General features: G+C 37.7%; 1 protein-coding gene across 1 annotated transcript in view; it reads left to right on the top strand.

Moving 5' to 3' along the window:
• Positions 1–13,634, top strand: part of TMEM38B (transmembrane protein 38B) — a 70,476-nt gene extending 56,842 nt beyond the window's left edge. The window contains exon 6 of the mRNA XM_007462436.1: positions 12,872–13,634. Within this exon, the coding sequence (XP_007462498.1) occupies positions 12,872–13,087 (216 nt within the window). The 3' untranslated portion in view covers positions 13,088–13,634. The remainder of the gene's footprint in view (positions 1–12,871) is intronic.
• The last annotated feature ends 1,602 nt before the right edge of the window (positions 13,635–15,236 follow it).

Below are 15,236 nucleotides of genomic sequence, written 5' to 3'. Positions count from 1 at the left end.
TGCTCTGTTTCTTTGTCTTCTAATTTTGCTTAACTTACTCTGTTTGGGGTCTCCTTTTTACAGTCTACAGGTACATAGTTTCCGTTGTTTTTCGTGTCTGCCACCAGTGTCATGTTGGTTCAGTGTGTTGTAGTCTTCCTGCTGGAGGGGACTAGTGCCTGTCTTCTGGTCGATGAGGCTGGATCTTGTCTTTCTCTTGGGCAGGTCCACATCTGGTGTTGTGTTTTGGGGTGTTGTGACCTTATTATGGTTTTACGCAGCCTCTGTGCTAATGGATGGGGTTGTGTTCCTGTCTTGCCAGTTGTTTGGCATAGGTTGTCCTGCACTGTAGCTTGCTGGTCATTGAGTGGAGCTGGGTCTTGGCATTGAGATGGAGATCTCTGGGAGATTTTCGCCATTTGATATTACGTGGAGCTGGGAGGTCTCTTGTGGGCCAGTGTCCTGAAGTTGGCTCTTCCACCTCAGTGGCAGAGCCCTGATGCCTGGCTGGAGCACCAAGAGTTTGTCCTCCACACGGCTCAGAATAAAAGGGAGAAAAGAAAGAAAGAAGATAAAATAAAGTTATTACAATAAAAAATAAAAAATAATTATGAACAATAGAAATTTTTTGGGCCTCCCTGGTGGCGCAGTGGTTGAGAGTCCGCCTGCCAATGTAGGAGACACGGGTTAGTGCCCTGGTCCTTGAAGATCCAACATGCCGCAAGCAGCTGGGCCCCTGAGCCGTGGCCACTGAGCCTGCGTGTCAGGAGCCTGTGCTCTGCAACGGGAGAGGCCACAACAGTGAGAGGCCCACGTTCCGCAAAAAAGAAAGAAGAAAAAAAAAGAATAGAAAAATTTTTAAGTAATAATAATAATAATAAAAAAAAACGCGACAGAACCCTAGGACAAATGGTAAAAGCAAATCTATACAGACAAAATCGCACATAAAAGCATACACATACACACTCACAAAAAGAGAAAAAGGGGGAAAAAAAAATATATCGTTGCTCCCAAAGTCCACCTCCTCAGTTTGGGATGATTCGTTGTCTATTCAGGTATTCCAGAGATGCAGGGTACATCAAGTTGATTGTGGAGATTTAATCCGCTGCTACTGAGGCTGCTGGGAGAGATTTCCCTTTCTCTTCTTTTTTCGCACAGGTCTTGGGGTTCAGCTTTCTATTTGGACCCGTCTCTGCATGTAGGTTGCCTGAGGGCGTCTGTTCTTCACTCAGACAGGACGGGGTTAAAGGAGCAGCTGATTCGGGGGCTCTGGCTCACTCAGGCGGTGCGGGGGGGTTGGTAACGGTGCGGAATGCGGGGCGAGCCTGTGGCGGCAGAGGCCAGCAGGATGTTGCACCAGCCTGAGGCGCGCCGTGTGTTCTCCCGGGGAAGTCGTCCCTGGATCCCGGGACCCTGGCAGTGGCGGGCTGCATAGGCTCCCGGTGGGGGCGGGGGGGGGGGCGTGGGGTTGTGTGGAGAGTGACCTGTGCTTGCATACAGGCTTCTTGGGGGCTGCAGCAGCCGCCTTAGCATCTCATGCCCGTCTCTGGGGTCCACGCTGATAGCCGTGGCTCGCGCCCATCTCTGGAAATCCTTTAAGCAGTGCTCTTAATCCCCTCTCCTCGCGCACCAGGAAACAAAAGATGCAAGAAAAAGTCTCTTGCCTCTTCAGCAGCTCCAGACTTTTTCCCGGACTCCCTACCCCTCCCGGCTAGCTGTGGCGCACTAGCCCCCTACAGGCTGTGTTCACGCGGGCAACCCCAGTCCTCTCCCTGGGATCCGATCTCCGAGGCCCGAGCCTCAGCTCCCAGCCCCCACCCGTCCCAGCGGGTGAGTAGACAAGCCTCTCGGGCTGGTGAGAGCTGGTCGGCACCGATCCTCTCTGCAGGAATCTCTCCGCTCTGCCCTCCGCACCCCTGTTGCTGCGCTCTCCTCCGTGGATCCGAAGCTCCCCCGACTCCGCCACCGGCAGTCTCCGCCCGCGAAGGGGCTTCCTAGTGTGTGGAAACCTTTCCTCCTTCACAGCTCCCTCCCACTGGTGCAGGTCCTGTCCCTATTCTTTGTCTCTTTTTTCTTTTACTCTACCCAGGTAATGTGAGGAGTTTCTTGCCTTTTGGGAGGTCTGAGGTCTTCTGACAGCATTCAGTAGGTGTTCTGTAGGAGTTGTTCCACATGTAGATATATTTCTGATGTATTTGTGTGGAGGAAGGTGATCTCCGTGTCTTACTCTTCTGCCATCTTGAAGCTCCTCTCTATTTTTAGTTTTTAAGGCACCTCCATACTGCTCTCCATTGTGGCTATACCAATTTACATTCCCACCAGCAGTGTAGGACAGTTCCTTTTTTGCCACACCCTCTCCAGCATTTATTATTTGTAGACTTTTTGATGATGGCTATTCTGACTGGTGTGAGATGATACCTCATTGTAGTTTTGATTTGCATTTCTCTGATAATTAGCAATATGGAGCATTTTTTCATGTGCCTGTTGGCCATCTGTATGTTTCCTTTGGAGAAATGTCTTTGTAGACTTCTGCCCATTTTTTGATTGGGTTGTTTGTTTTTCTGATATTGAGCTGTATGAGCTGTTTGTATATTTTGGAGATGAACCCCTTGTTAGTGCCTCATTTGCAAATAGTTTCTCTCAAGTCCTTAGGTTGTCTTTTTGTTTTGTTTATGGTTTCCTTTGCTGCACAAAAGCTTTTAAATTTAACATATACACACTGCTATATATAAAAAAGATAACCACGAAGGACCTACTGTATGGAACAGGGAACTATACTCAATACTTTGTAATACCTGTAAGAGAAAAGAATCTGAAAAAGAATACACACACACACGCACACACACACACACACACACATATATATATATAAAAATATGAGAAACTGAATCACTGTGCTGTACACCTGAAGCTAACACGACATAATAAATCAACTATACTTCAATAAAAAAAATTGAAAAAACTCCTCTATTCCAAATACTTTTTATCTCTAAGAAATATTTCATAACAAGATTTTAGCCTTAAAAAGTAAAAAATATCTCTAGTAGAACCCTGAATATTCATTCAGCAGTTCATAAACATCCTTGAACTGTTAAGAAAAATTAAGGGATAAAGGATTAAAAACCTAATAAAAAAATGAAAGAAATTTATCAACAGACAATTCACACAACAAAGATACAATGTCCCTTAAACATATGAAAACATGTGATGCTCATTTGGGGATATATTAATGAAAATTACACTCAGATATCATTTCTCATCAGATTGGCAAAAATTAAAGTCTGGCTGCATATCCTGTTTAGAGAGAGAATTGGGCACTTTTTCAGTCTTCTCTGGATATTCTGGCATGATTGTTTATTTTCAGTTTTTTTCCCAGCTTTTTTTGCATATTGATATGAACTTTATTGGCAGTTTGTCTAACTCTATAATAAAATTTGTTGGTATTTTTATTGAGATTGTATTCAGTTTATAAATTAACTTAGGGTGGCAGTTATATTACATAGGGACAAAAGCATAGAGTGAGACAGGAGAGAGTACAGAGTCATGAGATTTTGTAATATTTAGATAGGGAAGATCCAGAATGAGAAATGGGAAAGAAGCTGCTAAAAACCAGGAGATGGTATTAAGAAGGATGGACTGGTCAGTTTTGCTGCATGCTGTTGAGAGGTGTATTCAGATAGTACTTTGTTGAATACATGAATGAGGGACAATGGTATTAGGCCCTCTCGGGGGACACAGTTGGACATGTAAACTTTGAATAAGACACAGACTCTGTCTTCAATATGTTATTGTCTAGGACTTCCCTGGTGGTGCAGTGGTTGGGAATCCGCCTGCCGATGCAGGGGACACGGGTTCGTGCCCCGGTCTGGGAGGATCCCGCATGCCACGGAGCGGCTGGGCCTGTGAGCCATGCTGCTGAGCCTGCGCCTCCGGAGCCTGTGCTCCGCAACGGGAGAGGCCACAACGGTGAGAGGCCCACATACCGCAAAGAAAAAAAAACAAAAAAAGATGTTATTGTCTAAAAAGAAATATGAGGCATTATACTTTTTTTTTTTTTTTTCCGGTATGCAGGCCTCTCACTGTTGTGGCCTCTCCCGTTGCGGAGCACAGGCCTCGGACGTGCAGGCCCAGCGGCCACGGCTCAGGGCCCCAGCCGCTCCACGGCATGTGGGATCTTCCCGGACCGGGGCACGAGCCCGTGTCCCCTGCATCGGCAGGCGGACTCCCAACCACTGCGCCACCAGGGAAGCCCGAGGCATTGTACTTTTAAACTTTATGAGGATATGGACTAAGTTTGTTTTATTCAGCACTGTATCCCTAGCATTCTGTCTGGTGCATGTAGTAGATTTTTAATATATATTTGTTGACTAACTGATAAATGACTAAAATGCTCTTTCATAGGTCTCTCTGTATTTAATTCTCTCATACTTATTTATCTAAGACTATACTACCAGATGAACAGTTTATTTAACCAACTTATTGAAGAGATTTATAAAAATGAGGATCTGAAGGTTTGTTTGACAGTCATTTAGGTTAATAATTATTAATGTCTGAGTGAGTGATATCACCAATGAAGAAAGCATAGAGTACCAGAAAACCAGGCTGAATATGCCATGTATCAGAAGTTAATTATTGGAGGGCATTGGGGGACGCTTAATGGAGTAGACATTACGCAGTTGCCCTGCAAAGGATTGTTTGGATTTAGGCAGATGGAGGCAGGAAGAATTATGTTCTGGGTGGAGAGAAAGATTAATTATGCAAATTTTGCTTATATAGATATATTGTAATAGTCTGAATTATTCATATGAGGTAGAAGTTATGTTCATTCATTATACTCTCATTGCTATGCACTGTAGAGGATATAAAAGTACATGAGTACTGTTTGTGCCTTTGAGGAACTTATAGTTTAGGTCACATTTTTCTGGGAATATTCTGAAATGATATAACATGAGATATTATATAAATAATGTGCCAAAGCAATCTTGAGAAAGAAAAACGGAGCTGGAGGAATCAGGCTCCCTGACTTCAGACTATACTACAAAGCTACAGTAATCAAGACAGTATGGTACTGGCACAAAAACAGAAAGATAGATCAATGGAACAGGATAGAAAGCCCAGAGATAAACCTGGGCTTAAACCTAAATGTAAGGCCAGACACTATAAAACTCTTAGAGGAAAACATAGGCAGAACACTCTATGACATAAATCACAGCAAGATCCTTTTTTGACTCACCTCCTAGAGAAATGGAAATAAAAACAAAAATAAACAAATGGGACCTAATGAAACTTAAAAGCTTTTGCACAGCAAAGGAAACCATAAACAAGATGCAAAGACAACCCTCAGAATGAGAGAAAATATTTGCAAATGAAGCAACTGACAAAGGATTTATCTCCAAAATATACAAGCAGCTCATGCAGCTCAATATCAAAAAAACAAACAACCCAATCCAAAAATGGGCAGAAGACCTAAATAGACATTTCTCCAAAGAAGGTATAGAGATTGCCAGCAAACACATGAAAGGATGCTCAACGTCACTAATCATTAGAGAAATGCTAATCAAAACTACAATGAGGTTTCACCTCACATGGGTCAGAATGGCCATCATCAAAAAATGTACAAACAATAAATACTGGAGAGGGTGTGGAGAAAAGGGAACCCTCTTGCACTGTTGGTGGGAATGTAAATTGATACAGCCACTATGGAGAACAGTATGGAGGTTCCTTAAAAAACTAAGGATAGAACTATCATATGACCCAGCAATCTGACTACTGGACATATACCCTGAGAAAACCATAATTCAAAAAGAGATATGTAACACAATGTTCTTTGCAGAACTATTTACAATAGCCAGGACATGGAAGCAACCTAAGTGTCCATCGACAGATGAATGGATAAAGAAGATGTGGCACATATATACAATGGAATATTATTCAGCCATAAAAAGAAATGAAGTTGAGTTATTTGTAGTGAGGTGGATGGACCTAGAGTCTGTCATATAGAGTGAAGTAAGTCAGGAAAAGAAAAACAAATACTGTATGCTAACACATATGTATGGAATCTAAAAATAAAATGGTTCTGAAGAACCTAGGGGCAGGACAGGAATAAAGACCCAGACATAGAGAATGGACTTAAAGACATGGGGATGGGGAGGGGTAAGCTGGGACGAAGTGAGAGAGTGGCATGGACATATATACACTACCAAATGTAAAATAGATAGCTAGTGGGAAGCAGCAGCATTGCACAGGGAGATCAGCTCGGTGCTTTGTGACCACCTAGAGGGTTGGGATAGGGAGGATGGGAGGGAGACGCAAGAGGGAGGGGATATGGGGATATAAGTATATGTATAGCTGATTCACTTTGTTATACAGCAGAAACTAAGACAACAATGTAAAGCAATTATACTCCAAGATGTTAAAAAAAAAATGTGGCAGAGCTCAAACAAATTCTTTACTGGAATTAATTTTTACTTTAGGATATGTTTAAATGTCAGATTAGGGCTTCTGCATTCTTTGGTTTACTTCCCTTTTTAAGCAAGAGACTATGAAGTCAAATGCTGTTTAATTTAGGTAATATGCTTTTTCTTTTAATAGTTTGCTGAATAGGGAGACAGTTTTATATTTTATTTATAGAAGAATAAGTGTTCATTCCATTTGTCACCATTATATTTGTGTCACCTTATTGAATAAACCCTAAGAAGAGGCTGAATTCACAGAAATCCATCCATGGACCTCATAAGTCTATCTCAGCAGTAATTTATGATGCCAGCAGTATTCCTTAGGTGAGTGATGAGTCTACCGGGAGTGGAGATTCTATTAAAACTCGACTTGAAAAATACTTAGTATAGTTCATGTTCTCAGGAAGTACTTTAGATCCTGACACGCATCTCTTTTGGATTTTGTAAAAAGACATTGCTGTTTTCCTGACAGTGGACCATTGTTTGACCTGAATTCTTTTGTTTTTTGTTGGTTGTCCCTGAAGTCAAGCTATGACCAGGATAATTATGCTAACACATCTCATTGTAACTATTTATTCTAAAGAATAATTTAATCTAAAGAAATTCTTCTTAGATATTAACCAGTAATGGTATAAACTTGGAGGTTAACATTATATTTGGACTCTTCTCACTCTATATTCTCTCCAGGCGATTACATTATAAGTCATGCCTTTACCTTTTACTTGTATGGTAATGACTTCTAAATCCATATCCCTTACTTAACGTTTCTGGGCAAACCTCCATTACTGCACTTACTCTTACGGTTTTGTAATTACAGATTTACTTGCCTGTCTCTGGCTAGTCTGTAAGATTTTTGAGGGCAGGGATTACATTCAACATTCTTTGGGCAGCCAGGTGTAACGCACAAGCAGATTATTTTAATCCTGTGGATTTTAGGCTTTGTTAGTGCTGTTCTGTTTCAGATTTGCCCTTCTAGAATGTGACCCTTTGGGGGTCTCACTTTAAGCCCGAGGTGTACCCCTGGGCAGGTCCACCTTGCCTGGCTTTGAACTCCAACCCGTCTTCCCAGAACCAAGCAGTGGGCTGCTCAGCTCTTTGGCCTCCCAGCTGTTGTTCTCTGCTAGGTTTTTGAAATCTGTTTCTATGTTTGCACAATTTAGCAATGGTAAACTCCTCCAGCACAGACTACACATGGACTTGGGGGCTTACTTAATGTGGTTACTCCTCTTTGAGCTGTTCTTGCTCTCAAGTGCTAGACGCTTTGGCCTTCTCAGACTCCAGCCTCTGTCTCTTTAACCCATTTGGGACTTCTGCATTTCATTTCCCTATGCTGTGAATTGACACATGTCCTTAAAAGAAAAAGCCAGGTTAAATGTGGAGTTCACTTTGTTCAACTTCCTTTCTTTTAGGGATCATAACCCCACCAGGTTATACCTGTATTGGTTGTTGTCCAGTGTCTTTTTACAGTTGTTTTATGTATTTGTGTCTTTTATATTGATTTTGTTGAGATACTGAGTCTGATACAAGCTATTTAGTCATGGCTGGCCTGTAGTTTATGTGCGTGCATTAAAAAAAGGTTTATTTGTTATTTGTTTATTTTTATTGTAGTCAAATTGGCATAACAAAATCAGCTGTTTATACAATTCAGTGGTGTTTAGTATATTCACAATGCTGTGTGCGTACAGTTTTAAATTTAAATAAATGATAGTATGTTATAGCTTTTGTTCTTTGTCTCATTTTCACCTAACAGTATATTTTAAGAATTTTTCCATATAACTTTACGATTTATTATTTTTAACAATTACACAGTATACATTTCACTTTTCCATTCCTCTTGTGATGGACACCCACTTTGTCTCCAACTCCCCACTACCTAGACTATATTGCAGATAATAAGAATTTACTCTTGTTTCCATTGTCCTCAGGAAAGCTGATTATGTAGGGACCTCTTATGAAATTTAATTCCAGAAATACCTAGTTTGATTCATTATCTGAGATCTGCTGGAGGAATTGCCTCTTGGAAATTCATGGGCTTTTGGGAACCATTCTAGTCCATAACATTGTCCCAGATTCATTTTGGCACCAGTATAATTTCTTGAGCAAATCTAAACATCTCTGAACACTATACATTTTGCCAGATAAAAGATTGGTAGCACTCCATTCTATCTCTCAGTGTCTCAGTTGCTTATATATATAAATATATATGGAAAAAATTGGATGGCTAGAGACTTACTACAGTCCCTCATACTGGCAGGATTCTACAATTTAGTGGAAGTCTGTGACTTTAGATAATGATAGACTGCAGTGTATTTAGTGATCAGACTCAAAATCTGAGTGTTCCTAAGTGCTTAGCCACTTATTAGCTCTGTGACTTTGAGCAAGTTACTTAACCTGTCAGAACCTCAGTTCCACATCTCTATGATGAGAGTAATAATAGAATAGTTTTGGGATTACATTTAAAGAGAATAAGGTAATACAAAACACTTATCACAGTTCTGGCACATGTTAAGTGCATAGTATTAATAGGTATTCTTGGTCATTTGGTGTAGACTGTAAATGATATTTTATCTTCTTATTTCCTTTCAATACTAAATGTACTTTTTTGCTTATGCTGCTCATTTGGCACTCAGAAATGTGGTATTTTGTATTATTGTTAATGAGTTATGTTCTTTTCCATTAATTAAGTGTAAACTTATAGAGAACAGATTTTTTTTTCCAGAACCTAACTTAATTTGCTTCTGCTGAAGATTAAATTAAGAATGCATATTGAACACAGTGAGAACTTCAACAAAGAAAATAGGAAATATAGGAAAGTACCAGATAGAAGTCACAGAGCTGAAGAATATAATAACTGAACTAAAAAATTTACTAGGGGGGTTCAACAGCAGACTAGAAGCAGCAAAAAGGATCAGTGAACTTGAAGACCAGGCAGTGGAACTCACCCAATCAGAGCTGCAAAAAGGAAAAAGAATGAAAGAAGGTGAAGATAGCTTAAGGAACTTATGGGACAACATCAGGAGGACTGACATTCATATAACAGGGCTCCCAGAAGGAAAGAAGAGAGAGAAAGGGGCAGAAAAATTATTTGAAGAAAGAATGGCTGAAAACTTCCCTAATCTGGGGGAAGGAAACAAACATGCAGATCCAGGAAGCCCAGAGAGTTCCACATACAGGGACCCCCAAAGAGATCCCACCAAGACACATTATAGTTAAAATGTCAAAAGTTTAAGACAAAGAGAGATTCTTAAAAGTAGCAATGGGAAAACTGTGTTATGTATAAAGGAACCCCCATAAGACTATGAGCAAATATTTCCAGTAGAAACTTTGCAGGCCAGAATGGAGTGGCATGATATATGCAAAGCACTGAAGGAAAAAAACTCCCAACCTAAGTTAGTCCACCCGGCAGTTACATCCAGAATTAGAGGAGAGAAAAAGAATTTTTCCAGACAAGCAAAAGCTAGAGCTTATCACCACTAAATTGACCTTACACAAAATGTTAAAGGGACTTCTTTAGGCTGAAAGGAAAGGATGCTAATTCGTAACAAGAAAACATATGAAAATATAAATCTCACTGGTAAGGGTTAATATATAGTAAAGGTAGTGGATTAATCACTTATAAAGTTAGTATGAATGTTAAAAGACAAAAGTAGTAAAAATAACTGTAACTACAATAATTAAGGGATACACACAAGATAAAAAGATGTAAAATGTAACATCAAAAACAAAAAAACATTGAGGGGGAGAGTAAAAATATAGAACATTGAAATGCACTTATACTTAAGTTATTATCAACTTAAAATAGACTGTCACTAACATAAGTTGTTATATGAAAATATGATAACTACAGAGCAAAAACCTGTAGTATATACACAAAAGATAACAAGAAAGTAATCTAAGCATTGCACTAGAGAAAGTCATCAAGCCATAATGGAAGTGAGCAAGGGAAGAAGAAAGGACCAGAGAGGAACTACAAAACAGCCAGAAAACAATTAACAGAATGAAAATAAGTGCATACTTATTCATTACTTTAAATGTAAATTGACTGAATTCTCTATTCAGAAGACATAGAGTAGCTGAATGGATTAAAAAAAAAAATAAGACCCATCTATATGCTGCCTGCAAGAGACTCACTGCAGATGTGAAGAGAGAAATAGACTGAAAGTGAAGGGATAGAAAAATATATTCCATGCAAATGGGAGCCCAAAGAAAGTTGGGATAGCTATACTTATATCAAACAAAACAGACTTTAAAACAAAGACTAATTAGAAAGAAGGGCGTTACATAATGATAAAGCAGTCATTTCTAATAAGGATACATAACATTTGCAAATATTTATGTACCAACATAAATATATAAAGCAAATATTAACAGACATAGAGAAATAGAGAGCAAAACAATAATAGTAAGGGACTTATTGAAGTCCCCTCACTAACAACAATGGATAGATCACTAGACAGAGAATCAAGAAGGAAACGTGCCCCAAAGGACATATTAGACTAGATAGACTTAACTAAAGATATAGACAGGACATTCCATCCAAAAGCAACAGAATACATATTCTTCTCAAGCACACATGGAATATTCTCCAGGATTCATCATATGTTAGGTCATAAAACAAGTCTTAATAAATTTAAGAAGATGAAAATCATATCAAGAATCTTTTCCAGCTAGAATAGTATGAAACTGGAAATTGTTTACTAGGAAGAAAACTGGAAAAATCACAAACGTGGGAATTAAACATAATGCTATAGAACAACCAGTGGGTCAGTGAAGAAATAACAGAGAAATCAAAAAAATACCTTGAGACAAAAATGGAAATACAACATTCCAATCTTATGGGATGCAGCAAACGTAGTTTTAAGAGGGAAGTTCATAGCAATAAATGCCTACCTCAAGAAATGATAAAAATCTCAAATAACTTAACTTTATACCTTAAGGAACTAGAAAAAGAACAAATTAAGCCCAAAGTTAATGGAAGGAAGGAAATAACATAGAGCAGAAATAAATGAAATACAGACTAAAAGGACAATAGAAAAGACCAAACTAAGAGTTGGTTCTTTGAAAAGATAAACAAAATTAACAAACCTTCAGTTAGACTCACCAAGAAAGAAAACAAGAGAACTCAGGTGGATAAAATCAGAAATGAAAGAAGAGACGTTACAACTGATACCATGAAAATAGAAGGGATTGAGACTGCTATGAACACTTATATGCCAACAACGTGGGCAACCTAGAAGAAATGGACATACTTGTAGAAACATACAACCTGTCAAGACTGAATCACAAAGAAATAGAAAATCTGAACAGGCCAATTACCAGTAAGGAGGTTGTATCAGTGATCAGAAACCTCCCAACAAATAAAAATCCAGGACCAGACAGTTTTGCTGGTGAATTCTACCAAACATTACAAGAATTAATACCAATCCTTCTCAAACTCTTTCAAAAATAAAAGATGAGGGAATGCTTCCAAACTCATTTTACAAGGCCAACATTACCATGAAACCAAAACCAGACAAGGATGCCACAAGAAAAGAAAATTATAGGGCAATATCCCTGATGGGCATAGATGCAAAAACCCCCAACAAAATATTAGCAAACTAAATTCAACAATACATTAAAAAGATTATACATCGTGATCAAGTGGGATTGATTCCAGGGATGCAAGGATGGTTCATCATCTGCAAATCAATCAGTGTCATATATCACATTAACAAAATGAAGGATAAAAATCATATAATCTCAATAGATGCAGAAAAAGCATTTGACAGAATTCAGCACCCATTTACAATAAAAACTCTTAACAAAGTGGGTGTAGAGGGAATGTACCTCAACATAATAGAGGCTATATATGACAAGCCCACAGCTAACATCATAACCAGGGCGTTATGCCTGGTGAAAAAAATGAGACAAAGACAAATACAGTATGATCTCATTTGTGTGTGGAATCTAAAATTTAAAAAAAGCGCAAGCTCATAGATACAGAGAACAGATTAGTGGTTGCCAGAAGTGGATTGGGGGTGGGGGTGGTGACGAGGCTTGGTGAAATGGGTTAAAAGGAGTCAAAAAGTTCAAACTTCCAGTTAATAAACAAATAAGTCATCAGTGTGTAACGTATAGCATGGTAACTATTTTAATACTGTATTGCATATTTGAAAGTTGCTAAGAGAGTAGATCTTAAAAATTCTCATCACATAAAAAAAATTTTGTGTGCTGTGTATGGTGATGGATGTTAACTAGACTTATCGTGGTGGTTATTTCATAATATATGCAGATACCGAATCATTTTGTACACCTGAAACTAGTATAATGTTATATGTCAATTATACCTCAATAAAAAAAAGCGTTTTGAATATTTTCTTCTTTTTCACTTTCCCCTCTCAGTTTTAGGAAACAGAAAACATTTGTATTTAAATTCAAAATTGAACTTTTTTTTTCAGATAACCATGATGATTACAGAGACTGCTGTTATGCCTTTTGCTTTTTTTGAGGATACATTGAGTCGGATGCTGTTTGGCTGGCAGCAGCTGTTTTCATCATGTGAAAAGAGAAGTGAAACAAAATCATCTCTCAGTGGTACTGGTTCATCGACCTCAAAACCTATAGCTGATGCTTCAGATAAAGTTCATAAGAAGCATACTAAGAAGACTGAGTAAATTTACTTGATGAACTTTAGAAGGCAAAAAATTTTCTTTGTCTTATCTACCTGTCAGATTGTGATAAATATTTCTATGTAAATGATGTAAAATAAAGATTACATATAAGGATTGGAGGTGACAAAAAGAAAGAACTTCTTTCTGTTTCAGGGAGACTCTCCCTTTCTGGATTGTAATTTCCTGAGTGTTATGAGTGTATCATGTGAAATGGTTTTTCTAAGTTATATATAAAAGATTCTATTGTGATTTTTAAAATCGTTTTATATTGATAAAAGGCTAGTGTTTTTGAATGTTAGAAAAAGTAAACCTACTGTCATTGCAAAATAACAAAAATTAAAGTTTTATTGTTTAATCTAGATATTTTCATACATGTTTTTTATTTGAATCTATTTGAGCTTTAGTTTAGCAAAATTAAACTTTTATTACACATTACCATTATAATTCTTAGATATGGAAAACAATTCCTGTTTAATTTTGAGTACTAAGAAAAGTAAACTTTACCTAAATCACTTTATATTATGAATGAAAATAATTAGCTTATATTTCAGAAATGAACATTGTATATTTTGCCCACATTAAATGGAAATATCTGAAATTCTATTTAATTTTTTTCTAGTAGTATTTTTGAGTGAGAGCAGAGTATTATTAGTCTTAATCTTAAGTGTGTTTCATGCCCTTGTTTAAACTATTTCTTTTTTCTCAAAAGAAAATCAGGGGTATAGTTTTTAATAAGTTACTAAGTCCATGTTTTGCTTTGCAAGTTTTGAGGAGCTTATTTTTTTCTCTCTCCTTAAAACACATTTGTTTTAACTGTAGGAGAAATTATTCTTCTCGGCATTTCATATATTCTTAAGTATTATTTCAATTTAAAAATTTCACCTTTGTCTTCTTTTTAATGGGTACTTTTCAGTTTTCTAGTTGAATGTCTCTTACTAGTTTACATAGGTTATATTTTAATGTACATGTACATATATTCTTAGTTTTATTTTAAATTAAAACTAGTTACCCTTATTTAAAAATGCTCAGCTCTAATGAGAATTGTCCTCGGGCATTTGATAACAGCCACCTAATTAAGAAGAAACAAACTAAAATCTTGTATGGTAGTAGTCTATTTGAATGAAGAATGATGAAGTGAAATTTGATACCTTATTGGCAAAAATAATTAAAAGAAGAAGGAAAGGTACTAAATCATGTTAGATTTTCTTATTTTATTTCGTAGTTTAAAAGCCCAGTTATAATTTTAAAACTTTGTGACTGACATGATTTCTTCTGCTGAGACCATGAGCCTGCAAAAAGTTAGTATGTATCAGGCATCTTCGGATGGTATAAAACTACTCAAATCATATTCAAGTTAGAAGCCTTGAGTTTTAAAAATTTTAACAAATATAAACACCAGCAGGGATTATACTTTTGTTAAAATAATTTTTTGGCGGGGGGAGGACCTTTGATAGCCTTGGGATGCTAAGAAGTTTATTTTTAATATTCTGACAGAAGGCATTAAATATTTAAGAGTTCTGTATTGCATTTGACACTCTTGTAGTTAAAAACTTTTCACAGTTAACATGTTGCTAATTACTGACTTAGTTTTGAAGTGTGGGTTTAACTGTAGTTGAAATGTTAGGAATCTTATTTTACACTTGTATTAAAGGCAAATTTATTAAACTAAGTTATTTAGCACCAATGGAATATTTTATCATTTTTATGTTTTTTCTATTTTTCTTGATTTAGGAGTTTATAACTCCTTTGGCCTTTCGACTGATATATGGTATATATTCAGTGATTACTGTCCGAATGAGATGTACAGCCTTTATGGAACAAACTTTTATTAATCTGTGCAAGTATCCTATAACCTTTAATTCAAGGTGTTTAGGAAAAAGCTGTACTGGAGGACATGGCTTAGGTTTGAAACCTCCCACCCTTAATATATTCATGCTGCCTGCAGAGACCTGACTGGATTTGCAAAGCAGATTGTTAGACTCCTTACCCAACAGTGTAGCATGAATGAAACCTGTGGGCCTGCTTCACACAGTCATAGGTGGCACTGAGAAAGTCAAGATCTGGTAGGTCTCGCTAAATACTAGAGAATGGACTTGATATAGGGAGGGGGAAGGGTGAGCTGTGATGAAGCGAGAGAGAGGCATGGACATAT

This window comes from Lipotes vexillifer, unplaced genomic scaffold, assembly GCF_000442215.2.
Source record: "Lipotes vexillifer unplaced genomic scaffold, Lipotes_vexillifer_v1.1 scaffold312, whole genome shotgun sequence".
NCBI classification, from domain to species: Eukaryota; Metazoa; Chordata; class Mammalia; order Artiodactyla; family Lipotidae; genus Lipotes; species Lipotes vexillifer.
The sequence above is the reverse complement of the archived record's forward strand: the minus strand, read 5'-3'. Positions and strand labels throughout refer to the sequence as shown.